The sequence below is a fragment of the Glycine soja genome, chromosome 2 (assembly GCF_004193775.1).
Source record: "Glycine soja cultivar W05 chromosome 2, ASM419377v2, whole genome shotgun sequence".
Taxonomy (NCBI): Eukaryota; Viridiplantae; Streptophyta; class Magnoliopsida; order Fabales; family Fabaceae; genus Glycine; species Glycine soja.
Genome location: NC_041003.1, coordinates 42,980,198 through 42,999,286, shown reverse-complemented (window position 1 = coordinate 42,999,286; position 19,089 = coordinate 42,980,198). Strand labels below are relative to the sequence as shown.

The 19,089-nt window shown below is 30.8% G+C and overlaps 2 protein-coding genes and 1 long non-coding RNA gene across 4 annotated transcripts; 1 reads left to right on the top strand and 2 right to left on the bottom strand.

Moving 5' to 3' along the window:
- Positions 1-465: 465 nt before the first annotated feature.
- LOC114396072 lies at positions 466-4,530 on the bottom strand. Of its 2 annotated transcripts, none has more exons than XM_028357972.1 (8): positions 4,050-4,530; positions 3,042-3,189; positions 2,791-2,941; positions 2,483-2,608; positions 2,302-2,382; positions 1,906-2,098; positions 1,556-1,826; positions 466-1,238 (listed from the first exon to the last, which is right to left on the bottom strand). In XM_028357972.1, exons 1-8 carry the CDS (start codon positions 4,248-4,250, stop codon positions 970-972), a joined length of 1,440 nt encoding a protein of 479 aa, XP_028213773.1. In that variant the 5' UTR covers positions 4,251-4,530; the 3' UTR covers positions 466-969. The 2 variants fall into 2 exon arrangements, with proteins under 2 accessions (XP_028213773.1, XP_028213767.1); XM_028357966.1 differs by having other exon boundaries at positions 466-1,241; positions 4,050-4,529.
- A 2,615-nt stretch (positions 4,531-7,145) lies between these two features.
- LOC114396061 (ataxin-2-like) lies at positions 7,146-9,606 on the top strand. Its single transcript, XM_028357958.1, has 3 exons — positions 7,146-7,545; positions 7,688-7,940; positions 8,764-9,606. The coding sequence occupies exons 1-3, from the start codon at positions 7,366-7,368 to the stop codon at positions 9,303-9,305; spliced, it is 975 nt and encodes a 324-aa protein (XP_028213759.1). The 5' UTR covers positions 7,146-7,365; the 3' UTR covers positions 9,306-9,606.
- Positions 9,607-16,580: 6,974 nt separating this feature from the next.
- On the bottom strand, positions 16,581-18,802 carry LOC114396053. The gene is made up of 2 exons (XR_003663199.1): positions 18,410-18,802; positions 16,581-17,355 (listed from the first exon to the last, which is right to left on the bottom strand). It is a non-coding gene; the product is annotated as an uncharacterized LOC114396053 (long non-coding RNA).
- Between the last annotated feature and the right edge of the window lie 287 nt (positions 18,803-19,089).

Sequence of the window (19,089 nt, the reverse complement as noted above, 5' to 3'; positions counted from 1 at the left end):
ATTAATTAAATTAAGTCAATCTAATCTAATCAACACTCATTTTCTAATAAATTTCAATCAATATGAGGGTTTTAAAAAAAAACTTATCAATAATTTGTCAAGATTTTCCATATGCAAAGGCATTTGATCCATGCCAGCAACAAAGCATGTTTATTATTAATTATTTTTTAAAAAACCATTTTTTTTTTTTACTTTTAAAGAACATTTTAATTATTTTGTTGGAACAAAAGAATAAAATAAACTACGTACACATAATGTTACCAATATAATTGCTTTCTCAAGTTTGCACTATACAAATAAACTTAAGTCTTGAAATTAAAATTAAATAGTACATTTCAATTATATCAAGATTCAAGAATGATCTTCCACTTGCTGAAAGCAAATTCATTTTATAACAATGTCCTTTTCTATTTGGCTTGGCAACTGACTTGGATAAAAGCGATAGAAAAAAGTTAAGATACAACAGAACAAAAAAATTTGAATTGATTGAAGTACCATCAGAAACCAGAGTGTAACAGCTACAATACAACACTATCTATTGCTTTCTCCCTTTCCTTTTATCCCCACACAGATTTGGCACTACGGCTCTAACAATCCATGTGAGAGCAAACAGGTTAATCCACTCTAGGCCCCAACAAGGCAAAAGTATCAAAGAAGGAATGAACAGAGAAAAGTGAACATTTATTCACATATTTCACTACATAGAGCTGACTCCATAAATGTAAATATAGATTACATCTTCAATATTGTGGAGAGGTACCAACATACTATCACTTTAATACAGGGGTGTTGCCACCTACGGATTAAACTGGCCTAAGACATGACAAAAAAACTAAAAAACGAATGATACAATAACACTTAATGGTTACAGCTCTCCCAAAGGTTATTATTATCAGGTGAGGACTATCACCGCAACCATGGATAAATGCTAATGAGAAAACACAAGGCAAGAATAAGCTTAACAGTGCATTAGTTAGACCAGACATGAACCAGACCGAGCCTATTGCCGGTATAGATCTCGTTGCGCTCTTCATCGTAGAAGAGAGCAGTAATGTCTTCCAAGGCTTCCGCAACTGTGCTCCTAATTCTGGAGGAACACTTTCGTTTCCCTGAATTGCAAGCACTACTTGAACAATTGTCATCGCTGCAACTGCATTCCTTCACCATGGGTAAGCCATTACTTGCTCTTATCTTTGCAAGACACTTGCCAGTTAAAATGTTGCTGACATTAATAGAACCTGCTGCGTTAAAGAAGCATAACTTGTTAGTAACCTTCAATGATGGTGCTTGCTTAGAAATACATAATGATCACTGACACGTTGGAGAATTATATATGATTTGCTACCCTGTATTACATTTTTAGTTTATCAGGTCAACATGTAAAAGACTTGGCTAAATCAGCTTTTAGTTAAAAGACTAAAACACATTTCAAAATATTCATCACACTGAACCTCCAACACCACAAGGACAAAAGTGCATAAAGGGAAAACAAAAAAATAATTTAAATAAAAAAATGTGGGCGCAACTAGGAAGGGATAAAAAAGAAGAAAAGTACCATTTCCTTCGGACAATGAATCATCAGAATCGGCCTTGCAATATGATATGATAAGATCCTGGTCACTGGTTATATATATGTTGTTTGTATTGCAATCAGGATGCCACAAGAGGTGATCCTCAAAAGAAGTTACAAGTTCTCCACGGAAGTTCCACACAGCCACAGTTCGGTTTCGAAATGTCAGGAATAATTGGTTCTCATATAGAAATATAAATGCAGATGGTGTCATAAATTCGCTTCTGCTAACTTCTGTTAGCTCAGAAGTCCTTACCTAGATTTAATTAAAAAGTCAGATATCAGGGTGTCAATACATACAACTCATCTCATGTATAAACCAGAAAATTACTTACATCAAGAATTTGGAGATTCTCATTTTCTTGTTTAACAAGAAGCTTTTCATTGAATTGTTCAATGAAATCCACCTTCTTATTCCGATGAAGGAGATGGTTGAACGATTTCAAAACAGTACCATCTTCTATTGAGAGGATTTTCAGTGGGACATGGCTACTTGATTTAGTAAAAATCAACAACATGATCCCTGGGCTGATAAAAAAATCACAAAACAAAGAGTTAAATAGTGTAAATCATGTAGAGCCACACAAATATGAAAAGGGAAGAAACTTTAATACTATCAAGAACTAAAGATAATGCAATATAATTTTAAAAAAATTGTGAAATACCATAGACCATATATTTATCCACAGTAGAGTATTGTAAATGTCAGGAAAATCAACAAGAAAAAATACCTGATCTTAATCTCTTGTACATTTTTATCTGAAATGGAGTACAACATGGAATAGTTTTTCAGGTCAAACACTTTGTATATACTGTACAGGGAAAAAAGAAGATATTTATCACAACCAAGAAGCTTTGAAATATTATATAACAATTTCACCATACCAATGCATAAAACAACAAAATATTTACCTATCTTGTGCAGAGTATGTGAGCACCTTCCCATTTACATCATCGAACTCTACAAAACCTGGCCACTTTAATGACTCGGATTCAAAAAGAGCAAAGCCAGCATCCGGTTTAACCCTCCTTATATATCTGGAAAGGGGAAAACAGATATTTTAGCATAGAACACATCAGCACAAAATTGGACAGGCAACTATTGCTATCAGCTGTTTTTTCTTTAACTCTCCTGACAAATTTATTTTTCCTAAGGCTTTCTTTTGTTGAGCAAGGAAAACAAGGGTAGGAGTTACAAAGCAATAGAGAGTTATACTCACTCAATCCTTGTACTTCGGCATTTTAAAGAACTGTAATTGTCTGATGCATAGACAGAGACTGTGATAAGTGAGTCGTTATTTTTATTATAAAACAAACTCCTTATAACTTCATCAGGACTGACATTCAAGAAGCATATTCTTTCATTGGTCTCTGCAGTGAAACAAACATGTAACATATATCATGTAACAGCATGTTCAAATATAAAATTATAAAAAATATATAAATACCAGTAACCAGTTACAAGAACTACCTCGGCTAAATGCTGCACAAACACCGGATTGTGCAAGTGCAAAAACAATGTCACGTGCTGCAACGATCTCAATTATCTTTGACCTCTTTCTCAGAAATTGCAATACAGCAGACGAAGGACCTTTTGGATCATGTGTATCATATTCTTCCTGTAAATAGATCCATAAGACACAATCAAGAGAAGTGGGACAAAGGGGTATAGTAAATCAAAGTACACATCTCACTAGAGAAAACAGGAGACAGGTAGTTTCCTCAGCATCCAACGATTAAAAATAGTGGTTTCAAATGATGCATTACACAAATATATAGGGAATTTCCACAAACAAAGTAACACAATACGTTTGCATTAACATTGGAAATCAAATTTTCTACTACATATTCCCCCAGAAAATTTTCTACCACATAATCATCTTGCTCTCTCAAACACAGTTTTCTCAGCATCCAAAGATTTAATAGAGTGGTTTCAAATGTTGCATTACACAAATATATGGGAAATTTTCACAAACAAAATAACACTCGAAAATTTTCTACCACATAATCATCTTGCTCCCTCAGCAATGACCATTCTTAACCTCAAGACAAATTTATGACCTAAGTAATCACACATCCACATTAACCTAATTATCTATTCCTACTCTCTTATTTGGATTGCCTGTTGTTTTGCACTGCATACGGATCAAGCATATGACACGCCCACATTAGTCCTTAAAATCTGTAAAATCACCATAGACAGTAAAACTATATACAATAACACCGCCGACAAAATCTTAACGGACAATCATTTAGACGCAAAAGAATTCATAATTCAAGCAACAACTCGAGACTTTCGAGTACAGTTTCTGCTAAGACAAACGGACAAACCAAATAACATTAAACCCTAGAATTGTTCCGTATTGAAAAATTTCACAAAACACTCCGCAACTAATTGCTTATGTTTGAATAAATTCATCACTCTTACTACGCATATAAATTCAATTTATCACTATTGATAAGCGAAATTGAAACGAACCTGCAAGCGAATGTTGCGAAACCTCTCTTGCGCGTCCGTCATGGAGAAAGCGCGGTCGCGGTTGGAGCTGATTTCGCGGCGCTGAAGCTTCTTGACGCTGTTGACGAAGCCGTCGACCAGACGCGGCCTCTTCTTCGCCACCACGCGCCGGCCGCAGCACGGCCGCGGACTCACCGTGATCCGCCTCCCGCCTCCTTCCATATCTCAGCGAGCGAAGGAGACCTCCGCCGCCGGCACTCTACGCCGCACCGAGCGCGGGAAAAGCCTAAATCCGGCGAGAATTTTACCGCGAAAAACGGGGAATTTAGGGTTCGGAGAGCGCTGGTCGCAAAGTGCTTACTCTGACTCTCTTAGTTCAAGTTTTCGATCTGGTTTTCAAATTTTTGGAAGGGAAACGGAAGAAAATAAAAGAAAAAGAAAAAAAGAGAAAATAAAACAATATTTAACGCGAGAGACAGCGCGTGTGGAGTGCAGATGATTTGAAAAAAGTGTTGTGTCGTGAAGGGGTTATTATAGGGACACTGTGTCGTTACTGCCGTAGCAAATTTGGTAATGATAATGACTTAGGCCTAAACTCGTTCACAGGCCGGGCCCACCGGCCCAGCATGGTTAACCTCCTCTCAGCCCACCTTATTTTAAATTCGTAATAGAGTATTTTATTTTGTTCATCGTATATTTTTATTAATGATCTAAACATGTTACCCTAACTTTATTCTATATTATATGTTACTAACTAAAATATTAAAACAAAAAAATAAAGTAAAAATTAAGTGGTAATTTTATTGTTTACCATACATTATAAATTTAAGCTTTCATTTATAGATTGGAGTATTTTTTAAAAGTCATTTTAGTTTTTTTTTTAACTCGTGTGACTTCTCATGCATTAGGTGTTTCATTTTATTCTTTTACTTGTATTTTTTTTTATCCCTCTCAAATATTATTACTTAAATTTGGTTACTTTGACTTTAAATTTAAATTGTATTTTAATTTTTTATTAAAATTAAAGATATTTTCTATAAAATAATTTTTTTAAGGTTATTATAATTTTACTTAATCCTAATTTAAAAATACCCTTTATTAATTTTGACACATTATATTATATTAATAAATATAAATATGAAGTTTTTAATTTAAAAAAGTATCATATCTTAAATAGAATAATTAAATGTTTTCTTTATTTTTAAAATTTTAGTTAACTTAAAAATGCCTATAAATAATATAAGAGAAATTAACATAAATAAAAATAATAAAAAAATCTCACTATGCACACATGCATTGATGTGAAAATCGATTCGAACTTACTAGTTAGATTAATTTGAGTTGGTTATTGATTATACAATTAGCCCAGATTAACTTGATTTTTTTCATCGGACTTTTTTTATATAATTCTTGAAAGGATGTAGCTATTTGAAATTCTTTTCCATTGTACCATTTTAAATTTGAAACTTAAAACCCGTGAATGGAGCTTAGTAATTCAAATGTTGTATGCTTGGTATCAGTAATATTATAATGAAGATTTTTTTTTAATTAAAAAACATTCTAACGAATCTTTTTAGAAAATAGAAAGATTGTTAATAGTGAAGGGTTGAATAGTATAAAATAATATAATAATATGTTTCTATAACATATCAAGGATGTATTTGATTCGTTTATTATTATGATACTGGATAAGACAAAATCTGTAATTTTTGTTACGCAGAAAACTATGAGACAATTTTTTTGTCCCATACAAAAGACATATATTTATATTTATGTTTATATATCTTTAATAATAAAAAATAATAATTAACCTATATAATTATTTTAAAAAGAAAATATCCTATTTTTTATTATAATCTCTCTCGTGTTAGTTTGGTAAACACATTAAATTTGAGATAAATTATATTAAGTTAATTAATATTAGTTATTTTAAAAAAATTTATATTATTTTATTTGTATTGTCTATTATTTATACAAGATAAAAAAATTATCCAGTAATTTGTATCTTTGTCCATGTTATTTTTTTTCCATTTAGTACCATATTTTTAAATCAAACTGACGCTAAATTGTTTATAGCTAATTTTTTAATATTATATAAAAATATACTCTTATAATATTAATTTAATCTTGATAATATTATGTGTCCTTTATTAAAAAAATATTAATATTTTGTGTTTGATATGATTTATTATTTATGTGTCTTATATATCTTTATAAGACTTGTTCACGAACCTCCAACAACTTTTGTACTCAGTCATACAAAATAATAATAAGAGTTTTCTAATTAGTAATATTATGAAAATACTCAAGAAAATAATTTATAATAATAGATGATTATATAAATCATGATTTATTTAATTATCCTTCAATTTTCATTTACTTTATCATGATAGTTATTTTAAATTTAAAATATGAACTCATCACATTTTGTTAGTTACGTTATATATCCTTTTAATTTTTAATATATACTAGATTATCTCATTCAAATTTTTTATTTAACTACTAATCCATCAATCCAGTGTTGCAATCATGTGGATAGCCAGATGATCAATTTTTACAACCTAATCTCTTCTTCTATTTTTTCTTATTTCTCATGTACCATATGGACCCATCATAATTATAAAAATAAATTAATCTTCACTCAAACCTTAATGTGTCATTGGTAACTTTTTATAATTTTTTAATATAATTTTTATAAACTTCACTTACGTAACATTTGGTATTTTGGTTACAGTTTCGACTATACCCTCCCCTTCCCTTCTTAAAAAGAAGTTAGACTATTAATATTTCTTTTAAGAAAATAGATTTATTTCATATAAGTTAATTTAATTAAAGAAATTTTCACTTGAAGAAAGCTCAAAAACTTAATTCTAGAGTCTAAACCTTAACAAAACCCAATAGAAAGACCGAGATCGCCATCAATAACAAATTATTATAAAATTTATGACGCCCGTGCTGAACCTTATTTTCAGGATGAATTCAATAAAACTTTATCATATACAGTACTACTAGATATTGTTATTTTTTTCTCAAATTAAAAAAATTAACTAGATATTACTCCAACAATTTTTCATATATACATGCTTTCTTTCATTTTTCCCAATGTACTTCATATTATAAAAATAAATGTAGACAGATTCTGCCTGGCTGTGATGCACTTAACACTAAGAAAAAGATGGCACTCAGAAGGGCAACCCCTAACACCGTTCATATGTATAGGAATTTTTCTTACCACCACCTAAAGTAGTAGAAGCCTTTGAAAATTTGACACAGTGCAACAAAATCCCTTCACCTTATCTCTTTTTCTTCATGCACAGTCATCACCTTTGTCTTTTCCATGGCTAAAATCTGGATTGAGGTGTGCTTGATATCTGCTCGTGGTGTGAGGGGTTCTCCCTCACTTTGGAAGCGTCAATGGTATGCTGTAGGGTGGGTTGATCCTAAGAGCAAGTACTGCACCAAAGTTGACGCTTCTGGGAACGCCAACCCTGTCTGGAGGACCAAGTTTGCCCTTCAGGTTTTCTCTTTTTTATCCGCAAATATTAGTTATTAGTTGTTAGTTTTTTGTTACTCAGATTCGAACTCATCACGACTTTTTTCATATTTTTTTTCTCTCTTAAACGCTAAATCAATCTTATATTATAACTCTTGTTTGTCAGGTTGATAACTCTGAGCCAGATCTTGCACTCCACGTGGAGGTTTACAGCAGAGATCCTGTGTTCTTAACTGAGAAGCTTCATGGCTCAGCTACCGTTGTTCTCAGAGAGTTTCTGACTAAGGAGGTCCACAACAACTCTGAGGAAGTGGGGAGCTACCAGTTGAGAAAGAACAAGTCTAATAAACCAAGTGGCTTCGTTGATGTTTCAATCCGTGTTTCTGAGGACAAGGAGGAGCTTAATTTCCACCCACAAGGTATGTATATATATATGTGTGTAGAGAAATTATTGAATGATCTGATATCACCACATGTTTATATTTTCAACCATTTTTTTTATGTGATTTGTAGCTGAGTTTTATTATTCTAACTCTTTATTGTAAATTGAAAAAATTAATTAGTTATGTGTCAAGTGAAGATCAGTTAAGATCATAGACATATAAAATAGTATCCTGTATGCGTTTTTATTATTAGTGTGTTTCGAAGCTGTTAAAGAAGGAGCAAATGGGATGTGAAAACTATAAAAGAGAGATAATTTTAAAAAGTAAAAATAAAATGATATGTTGTTGTGTTGATTGGATTAAGAGAAATAAATGAAAGATAATAATTTTTTTGTCTTAAAAATTGATTTTTGTACCTAAAACATTGATTCTTTTGCTTAAAAAACTAATTTTTTATCTAAAAATCAAAGAAAATTGATTTTTTGTTATTGTTTAGTTTCAAAAAATTGACTTTTGAAGTCCAAAAAATCGATTTTTATACAAAAAAAAATCAATTTTACTATAATTAGAAATAGAAAATTTTGTAATTTTACTTCAAAAACGCAAGAACCAAACATACCTACTTCATTTCTGTATTGTTAACTTATTTCTTTCTTTTAAACCAAACACAACCTGAGTTTCTTTAAATCACTTCTAAAATGTGAAAAATCAGATCCAAGATACAAATCAAATAAGTTTATTTTTTTGTAAGTCCTCTTATGTGAGTGAGTTTTTGATTCAGTAAGCTAAAAAGGGTTCCACATTTTAATGTCAAAGCTGGCAACTTTGAGTGATTGGAGGCTTTATGTCTGTTATGCAGGTGATGGGGGAGGAATAATACTAGATTATGGCAATAGTACTACTCACTTGACCACAGGGGCTGGATTTGGGCAACCCTATCCACAGAAAAGGGCTCATGGTTCATTCCATGGGCCTCAAAAGCAGGCCCAAACAAATTTCCCCTACTCACACCCAGTGCCATTTCCTGCAGACTATGCTACTGACCCTTATATGGGTGGACCAAGCTATGCACCTGCTGGACCAAGTTATCAACCACCCAGAACAATAACACCTCCACCACCACCACCACCACCACCCTCAAATGTTAATTACGCTCCCAATTTTTCCCCAAGTAGTGGTGGAATGGCACCTAGTTATTTCAACATGCCATCATCATCATCATCATCATCTGGGGCAGGTCCTAGGCCAAGGGGTCCTCCAGGATTTGCAATTGGGGCAGGTGCTGGAGCATTGGCTGCTGGGGCTGTTATGTTTGGTGATAACTTCATGTCAGGATTTGATGTTCCTTCTGGTTTTGGAGGTGATCCAACTCTTACCATTGCAACTGATCCTCTTTTCTGAACTAGAATTAAGCACTTTTGTAATTATTATTATGTTGGGCTGCACATATATATGGTCATTGTGCCATATAAAAGAGTTCTAGCTACATGCTTTGGGATTAACACTAACCTGTTAGAGAAAATGCATGAAGAGTTTTCTTCTTCTGCCCGAATCTGAAAAACAAATTTTTTGGCGGTATTACTGTTGTTTTTTCTTTAGTTTCATGGTGCACTTTGGCTAAAAGAAAAAGAAAAATAGGTGCCTTGTGTTGGGTTTAGGGGAAAATATAATTAAAATGTATACAATACTGTCTTGTTATATAGATCCTAGGTGAACCTACCTAATAATGTTGGTCCAATTGCATAACCGCGTGTTAGGATCCTTATCCATGTACAACTTGATCTCTCTCACGTCATTGAAATAAGTCAAATAACTATTAAATGTTGCCCTAAAAAACTATATATATATATATATATATTTTTTGTGTGCATTGTGGGTGATAATGTCTGAGACGTGGATCACGATGATAATTTAAATATATGCACTAAAAAAAGTTGCAAAATCTTTTGCTGGATGAAAGTGCTACACCCGTCACGTACCATGAAAATTTGCTTGCAACTGTTTTTCTGCTGACCGAGGTTTTCTTCATGTTGGAAAACTTCTTTTCTATAATGACGACAGAGATTTAGCATCTTTAAACATGTGATCGAAGAAATGATTATAATACCAAAATGAGTTTTAATGTTTATATATTATTTACTTGTCAAAAAAAATTAATGTGCGATTTTTGTGGAGCTGGTTTCTTAGAAATTTTGTGCAATTAATGTGCTACTTTAAATCATGTTTTCAAGACATATCGATCTAAACATCATGGTCAATGAAAAATTAAGTTTGACCTTAGGCCATCCAATTATAGCCAATCTCATACAAAAGACCAAACTATCCATTACTAGATGAATTCTAGTAGGTTAGGCAGGTTTTAAATTGTCCTATTCCTTTTCTTGTAAAATTTAAATCTTATATATTGGAATTACATTTTTAAGTTTAATATTTTTTCTTTTAGTTGTTACTTTTTTTAAGAGTAACTATTAGTGATAACTTTTTACATTAAATATTTTCTTAACATATGTATCATTTTCTTTTATCTATTTTTTCTATCATATTATATCATCTATCACATTTATAATTTTGTTTTCTCTCACCAAGTGCCATTTAGGTATAAGGGCATCCACCAATCATTTTTTATTTTTAGACATTATATATTTTTAATGAAAAACCAATTGATATTGATGAGGAATAATGTTGAATTGGATCAACTTGATGAACCAAAAAGATTCAAAAAAAAAATGATGAACCAATAAATAAAATTGAACTTATTATATTTTTTCCCAAATTGAGTTTAATTTATACTAAATCAATTAAATTTATTTTAAGGGTTGCTCTATAATTTAACTGTCCTTGTCTAGTACTAAGAATGCCATCAAGACAACTACACCTGCTAGGTAAGGGAGGTCACATGTTTTAATTAGAAGCCAAATCTAATCAAGCTTGACCTTTTATCTGGTTGATTGGGCTTCATTAACTATATCATATCTTTTGTCACTAAGAGCATCTTTAGTGATGGGTTTGTCATAATTCGTAACACGGATGAACTCACCTATGTTGCATTCGACCATTGCAACATCGAACGAATGGTTCATCACCACGAGCGCGATCACAGGAACAAAAAATTAATTCATTTTAATTGTAAAAAGCAACTGAGAAGAAGAGGGAAAATAACCATAAATGATCTAGAGGAAAACCCCAAATTTAAATGAATCAACAAAAACAGAGGAAACCATGGATGAACAACAAATAAAAAATAACCAAATCTGAAAATTAAAGGATCAATCTAAATTAAGACCAAAAATCAACAAGGAAATAGAAAATTAAAAATCAACCCCAAAATGATAAAAAAATCTCAACTGCAAATCCAAAATCATAACCATTATAACAACATAAAGAGGATTAAAAAGAAGGAAATTTCAAATCTAGGTAGAGGTAGATCTGGGTCGTAGAGGTGTGTGGTGGTGCGATGGTGTTCATGGCAATGCTGATTTGGGTTGGAGTCTTCCCCTCCACATCATCTTTGACATCATGGGCACAACTTGGCGATGACGATGCACATCATTTGTTAAATGTTTGGAGGGCACATGGGTTGGTGTTGAGGAGTGTAGGTGGCCAGGAACTTTTTTTCTTTTTTGCCTTTGGAGCGTTGTTGCTAGAGTGAAAAAAAAAAGATTGAATGAAATTATCTTTGTGGAGAAGCTATATATTTTTACCGTTTCCTAATGTTTGTAGTTGAATTGTTAATATTTCCTATTATGTACAATTGATGTAAATTAAAGTTACTTTAAATATTTATTGAAATTAAAAAAAATTATTTTTATAAAATTGTAGCTGTTACTTTTATAAAAAAAAAAGTTTATGAAATATTGTACTAGCTTTTATTTTTATTAAAATAACTTGTTATTCAAACTAGATGTTATTCAAACTAGCCATTATTTAAAGTGTTACATATACTCTAAACAAAGAAGCAAATTTTCATCCCATTCAATTTGTGCTATTCTCTTCTTACCCAATTGTACTAAACATCTTATGGATCCAAGCAATCCAAAGTACTACAATATGCTGGAATGACAAGGAAAAAGAAATTATGAACAAAAGTGAAGAAGAATACATGAGGAAACTAATCGAGAGGCAAAAACAACGTGAAGCTGACAACTCTAGTAGACAAATACATAGAAGAAAGGTGATTGATCAAGGTCGTGAAAAAGGACATCAATGATTGTTCACTAACTACTTCACTGAAAATCCCATACACACAGATGTTTAATTTTGGCAAAGGTTTCAAATGTGAAAACATTTGTTCCTTTGAATTATAGATGCGTTGGACAATCATGATGTGTACTTCCAAACAAGGTTCAATGCAACTGATAGAATGGGTCTTTCACCATTGAAGAAATGCATTGCCGCTATCCATGCATTGGCATACGAATTGCTTGTTGATAGTGTAGATGATTATGCTCGAATTGGTGAAACTACTATAGTAGAATGCTTAGAGAGATTTGTAAGAGGTGTGAATGAAATATTTGGGGTTAAATACTTGAGAAGACCTAATAACAACGACATTCAATATCTACTACAAATGGGGGAGGCACGTGGCTTTCCAGGTATGTTAGGTTCAATTGATTGTATGTACTTGGAATGAAAAAATTGTCTGATAGCTTGGAAAGGTCAATATACTCGAGGTGATTATGGTAAACCCACAATTATGCTCGAAGTAGTTGTTGCACAAGACTTATGGATTTGACATGCATATTTTGATGTTGTATGTGCAAATAATGACATTAACGTCTTAAATGGCGTTTAATGACGTCATTTAAGACGTTAATGTCATTATTTGTGAGGAGAAGTTGTTTAATGATGTTTTGTGAGGATATATTTCATATGCTAGATAATACAAGACTTATGCTCGAAGCAGTTGTTTAATGACGTTTTGTGAGAAGTTCCTACCGTGAATGGAACAAAATATAATATGGGATATTATCTAGCATATGAAATATATCCTTAGTGGGCTATGTTTGTGAAGACGATCCCAATGCCACTAGGAGAAAAGAGACAATTATTCGCCCAATGACTAGAATCAACTAAAAAGGATGTTGTGAGGACTTTTGGAGTACTTCAAATTATATGTGGTCTAACCTGTGGTTGGAAAATGAATACAATGGAAGATATAATGTATGCATGCATGCATCATATTGCATAATATGATTGTTGAGGATAAATGACACATATGATGATAATTTTGAGCATTCTTATGATCGTTTAGACAATGACATTACAACTATTCCAACCACTAATGGTCATCATTCTGATTTTTTAAAAAATATCTACAAAGGAGAGCACACATGCGTGAAAAGAAAATTGATCGACAACTTCAAGCAAATTTGGTAAAACACATCTAGACATGTTATACAGAAGAAGAAAATGCTAATTAAATTTTATTTTACCTATTTATTGTTATGTATTTTTGTTAATATTTTTAATTTATTGTGAACCCAAAGTTAATGTCATGTATTTGTTTTTTAATTCGAAGAAATTAATTATGCTTTAAGAATATATGTTTTTAGTATATTTATTAATTAAATGTAAAAATAAAAATGAATTATTTTAAAGTAAAAATATATAAATATAAAATTACAAATATGTGGAATTCAATTGAAGTTATTAATAATATCTTCATTAGAGTAAAAAATTTACTAAAATCTTAAAAGTTAATGTAACACATGGAACCACATAAAATAACTTAAGATCCAAATAGCAACATGTCTATCAAAATGCTCTAATGAACCAATTGTTGTGTCTGTTGGAAAAGTTGCTCACCTCCCTCAATATCATGGCTTAGCTATCATATATAGGGCTGAGACGAGGAGAACACATGCGCAACTCCTGGATAATGAACATATCTCAACCACACCATAGACACCTCCTTGAGTCTTTCCTCATTAGCATCAACCTACAAATTGACATAGCTAGGTTGAAAATTAAGTCAACCTGTTTGGTCCCACTTTTATGCGACAATTGGGTCGTCTATGCTGGCTCTAATTGATAACGAAGTTAGTGACTTTTTTTATCCATTAAAAATAAACTCAAATATTAAAAAATTTATAATAATTCATAGACATCTCAATCAATTAACTTAAATCTTCATGGTAAATCAATAATTATGTTCAAATGAAAAACAAAAAAATAGTATAATATTAGTCATTACATCAATATCATTTAACTACTTAGTGAGGAAGTTTGAGTAAATTTGCATGAGGTTTTAGCTTTTAACCTTAGTGATGCTATTATACAGAAAGAAAAACAATATTATTTGTAATTAGTAAATATGAAACAATTTTCATTTGACTTACATATATATGTTTTCTTCGCTCGACTATATCAACCCCAAGTCTATCCTTCTTTCATGTGTGTAACCCAATTGGGTAACCTTAAAAACATAAGTTAAACATGCGTGACATTGACTAATAACATTATAATGTTCGTAATCATTTGATTAAAATTTATTTCGATCAGCATCAGAACCACTAGACACCATGTGATAATATATAGTCTAACAAAAACGTATGATGGATAATGATGCTCACATATATAATGGAGGAGGTAAGAGGGGAATAGTAGATAAGACATTTTTATGGTATAACATTATATATAATTTAATTTAGTTCTCATTGTTTAAATTAAGTTTAATATGTTTGTTTTTATTTTATTTTTAATTCTAGTTTAATTCTTTAGGATACTTTTAGTCAATTTTTCCATTTAACTTTCAATTTATTATTGGCATTAAAAAATAATTTAAAAACTAAATTGAATAAAAATATGGAAATATGAAAAAACTAAATTGAACTTTAGATTATATTAGGACAAAAATTAAAAATTTTATCTCCACACTTGATACTATTTTTTGTTTTAGTTTTTATAGGAAAAAAATCTACATTTTAGTATCTGCCTGCAAAAATACTCGTAACTTGATTCCTGTCATTTGCCAAAATTATAATGGTATTATATTGATTTATTTGACACCCGTTTTATTTTACTCTCCGTGAAATAATTTACTTTATTAGTTTTGGTCCTTACATAAAAAATTTAATTCTTACATTTGATATATATATATATATATATAGTTTTTTGTTCATGTATAAAAAGTTCTAATAACATACAATTTCAATATATAATATAAACCAATTTATAAACGTCACTTTTTCATGTAAGGACCAAAATACTATTTTTTTCATGTAAGAATTAAAACAAAAAAAATGTTGAATATATATACTAAACTTATAATTTAGCCTTTATCTATGTTTATCAATTTTAATTAAAATGTTTTTTTTTTTGTGTTCAACTTAATTAGATGTCATAAATATTAAAAAAAACTTAGATCAATGCCATGCATGTGGAAATACTTATTAGTAATAGATAAATACTAATTAGTATCATTATATCATTGATTAAGAAATTAAAAATAAATTATTTTTATTAAGATATATAAAATTACAATGTTTATAATTTTTTTATATTTTCTTATAATTTTAATATAAATACTTATTTTTTTAATCCCTTAAAATAATTAACGAGATCCTTAGTTATACTATATTCATATACATTTTTTTACCACACAAAAATAAGTAGAAAATTTAATATAGGGTCAGGTCTCACCTGACTGTACACTCATTCAAATGTTCACAGTCTACTTGAGAAAACAAGAAGTTACAGCTTTATGCTGTAAACATGTATCTGGATTCTGGACACAATGTCAGAACTATTTACCACTAATTTCCAAGCCACATTTTGAATAAAACTCATTATTTTATATAGACAACTATATATCCTAAGCAAAAAGACATACTGCCAGATTACTGTTTAGGTTTAATGTCAATTCAATATGTTAATGAAAATTGTGCAGGTGCAACTTCTCGAGGTGTATAAGAGAAAGTGGTGACCAGTGAAATCGTGATGGCTTACACAAAAATATTAACTAATGCAATTTGCTCTGTGTTAAAGCAGGAACATCAAAACGTGGATATATATCCATTTGTTAGTGACATACTACCTTGGAAAATGAAAGAGACGGAGCAATTGGCGCATAGGAATGAGAAATATACATACCCCCAATGCCTTTGATCTCACTCCAAAATAATTTGCTGCTGTCTTCACACTCAATAAAACATGTAAATGCAACTATAATGAAGTACTCTCTTTTATTATAATTATCGTTTAGATTATTTTATATAGATGAACAAAAAAAGTTAATAAATAATAATAATTTTAAATAAATAATGAGTACTTATGAATTATGAATTATATATTGATTATAAATGAATAGTATAATTTTTTTGATTTAATTATGATTTTAATTTTGTATACTATAATAGAAAATTATATTATCAATTAGCATATTTGAATAATTATTATAAAAATTGACACTTTTATCGTAAATGATATATAGTTTGTGACTAAATAGCAAATAGTAGTGTAATATATATATATATATATTTTGCTTTCAGAATATACACTAGTATTTACTCTTTAATTATATTCCATTTATATTAAGGTAAATGAATAAAATTATAAGATGGATAAAAAAGAAAGATAAACACAAATATAAAGTGAGTGAAAAAATACTACCTAAACCAAAGTTCAAAACCAAATAATGATTTGGCATATGTTAATTATCTGTAAGGTCACGGAACCTAAAATGGAAAAGAATAGACAGCTGCAACGATTCCAGTGAGTGGTACAGATACAAGTGAACTGTTAACCAACTTTTACCTAAAATTTTGCTTTCCCAACCCCCAAAGAAAGAACTCAGAAAAGTGTTGAGAGAAAAAAAAAAAAAAAAACTTGTACCTAATAAAAATTAACAAGCAAAGTGACACACTGTATCATTATCTACTTCACGAAAGAAATTAATATATATATATATATATATATATATATATCGGAGATCATGATTTTTTTCGTGTAAAAACAGTACCAAGTGGGGTGACAAGGCTATTAAACTCATATGCAACTGTTCAGATGCTTGCTGAATCTATGGCAGTTGTGCTAGAGTAAATACTTACAAAGAGCTACAAGACAAAGTGTAGCATCAGCTACAGTGTACTGACCTCACCTTTTTTGTGCCGAGCATCATATTATGTAGATTAAGCTTTAGACAACAACATGCATAAAGCCCTTTGAGACATGGATGATACAAATGGAGGGAACAGAAAAAGAAGGAGCTCCCTTCAGTCCAAGCACAGAGAAAGAGGGGGTTCCAATATAGATACTATACTCTCTTCATTCACACAATATTACCCTAATTGAATACTATTGTATGAATGAATCAGTTAATTCAGCAACCCAATCTTTCATTATATCCATGAATGGGCTGAGGGAAACTCCTTCACTCTCTTTCCCTCCCAATGTGACTAGACTAAGCTGCAATATTAATAGAACAGCTGCACATGTACATTTTTCCTTCTTCCTGACACAAGATGAAGAAAGTATAATCAGATCAACCAATTTAAATTCCAATAATGAAGGCTAGTTTTCTTTTGTATTAAAAGAAATGAGAATCAATTCTAACAAATTAATCCAGACTCAGATATATATAAACTTTATGCACACATATATGATGAAGTGGGAAAGAGGGGTATGAGTGTACAACATCAAATTAAAGGTTATGACAGAATGGACAATTAGTAATAGTTGACTTACAAGTAAATAATATATAGTAGATTCAATGGAAGGAATTTCTTTAAGCATGTTTAATTACTGACTTTGTCAAATAACTCAGTGAATTAATGTGAAGTAGATAAGAAAAATGGAGTTTTCAGAAGTTAGAACTACATATATTTGATCCTGATCTGAAACCAAATCCGAAGTTATATTGCAAAGCAAACTAATTAATATGAAAATAAAGATAGAAATACACTGAAAAGACACATGTTAATTGTTGGCCCAAACTTCCACAAAGTATTCAAATAAAAGAAAACTTTATCAAAACAAGAAATAGGAGAGAGGACGTACTTGCAAGGGCGTGAAGAAGGGAAAGAAAGGTACCATAGCAGAAAAAAAAAATCAGATTCTTAATAAAGAAACAAGCAAGGAAATATATATATATATATATATATATATATATATATATATGTGTGTGTATGTATATGTATATGTAGATATGTCCATGCAAGTTTGTTATAAGCTCAGAAAATAATAAAAATATGCAAACCAGTTTTAAATTGATAAACTTTTTCACAATAATTGGTACCAATCAACCCATTAGACCATGCTACAATTAATAACCAGTGGCACAGATCACTAGAGATTAGAGAAGAAACCCTACTTTTGAGAACTGGGTAGAGATCGGGTCAGCGAAGATCATATAGAGGGAGTGAAAAACAAACAAAACCAACATCATACAATTTACATCACAAACGAAATTAAATCTAGAAAAAGAAGAAAAAATCTCTGATTTCCTTATATATACGAGAAAATCAACTTGAAGTTGAGTAATTAACTATATAGCTAGAAAGACCAACCTTATTAGAGCTAAGAACTCAAAAGCAGGTGCTACCAGAAACCCTAATTCTGGTATTGTTGTATCGATTCCTGCGCTGAGGAGAAGCAAGACAACCAGAGTTATTATAAAGACATGAAAACTGTAAAGACGAAAAAGGACTCGCAGGTTGTAATAAGTGACCATATGAAGAAAAAAAATAGAAAAAAAAAAAGATTGAGAGAGATTAATTAATTGTTTATTTTATTTATTCAAACGTTTTATGTTATTGAAGAAAGAGAAATTCATAGACATGATGATGGGTCATTGTCCCCATGAGAGTCACAGACAGGAAAGTGAATCCAAGAAATATTCTAGTGGAAGAAAGGTGCAAAGGAGAATGGGTTGTGACAGATGAAGATGTGTATAACAGTCACACATTTTCTTTTTCTGGTAAAAATTTGCACTCTTCTCCTTTTACAAAGTTGGATATCACATATTGATTAGCAAATTCACATTATATAATGGGATGGTTAATTTCTCGCATAATTTCAAGTGTAAAGCCTCATAGTTTCTGCACTTTATTTTCCCTTAAGTTAAGGTTTTTTTATTGATCGCATGTATATATGATGTATCTCTATGTTCATTTAGGTAGACTATTATAAACGGGAAAAATATTTAACGTGAGTTTGTTATTTGAAATTCAAATTAGAGATTCCTTCT

What these genes read in the sequence shown, in the direction of transcription:
- LOC114396072 (XM_028357966.1), bottom strand. Translation starts at nt 4,250, where the DNA reads ATGGAAGGAGGCGGGAGGCGGATCACGGTGAGTCCGCGGCCGTGCTGC. An exon ending in GTACAAGAGATTAAGATCAG is followed by an intron (nt 2,099 to 2,301) that starts GTATTTTTTCTT and finishes TTTTTTTATCAG; the next exon opens with CCCAGGGATCATGTTGTTGA. An exon ending in TTCATTGTCCGAAGGAAATG is followed by an intron (nt 1,242 to 1,555) that starts GTACTTTTCTTC and finishes TCTTTAACGCAG; the next exon opens with CAGGTTCTATTAATGTCAGC.
- LOC114396061 (XM_028357958.1), top strand. Translation starts at nt 7,366, where the DNA reads ATGGCTAAAATCTGGATTGAGGTGTGCTTGATATCTGCTCGTGGTGTG. An exon ending in GGACCAAGTTTGCCCTTCAG is followed by an intron (nt 7,546 to 7,687) that starts GTTTTCTCTTTT and finishes CTTGTTTGTCAG; the next exon opens with GTTGATAACTCTGAGCCAGA. An exon ending in GCTTAATTTCCACCCACAAG is followed by an intron (nt 7,941 to 8,763) that starts GTATGTATATAT and finishes TCTGTTATGCAG; the next exon opens with GTGATGGGGGAGGAATAATA.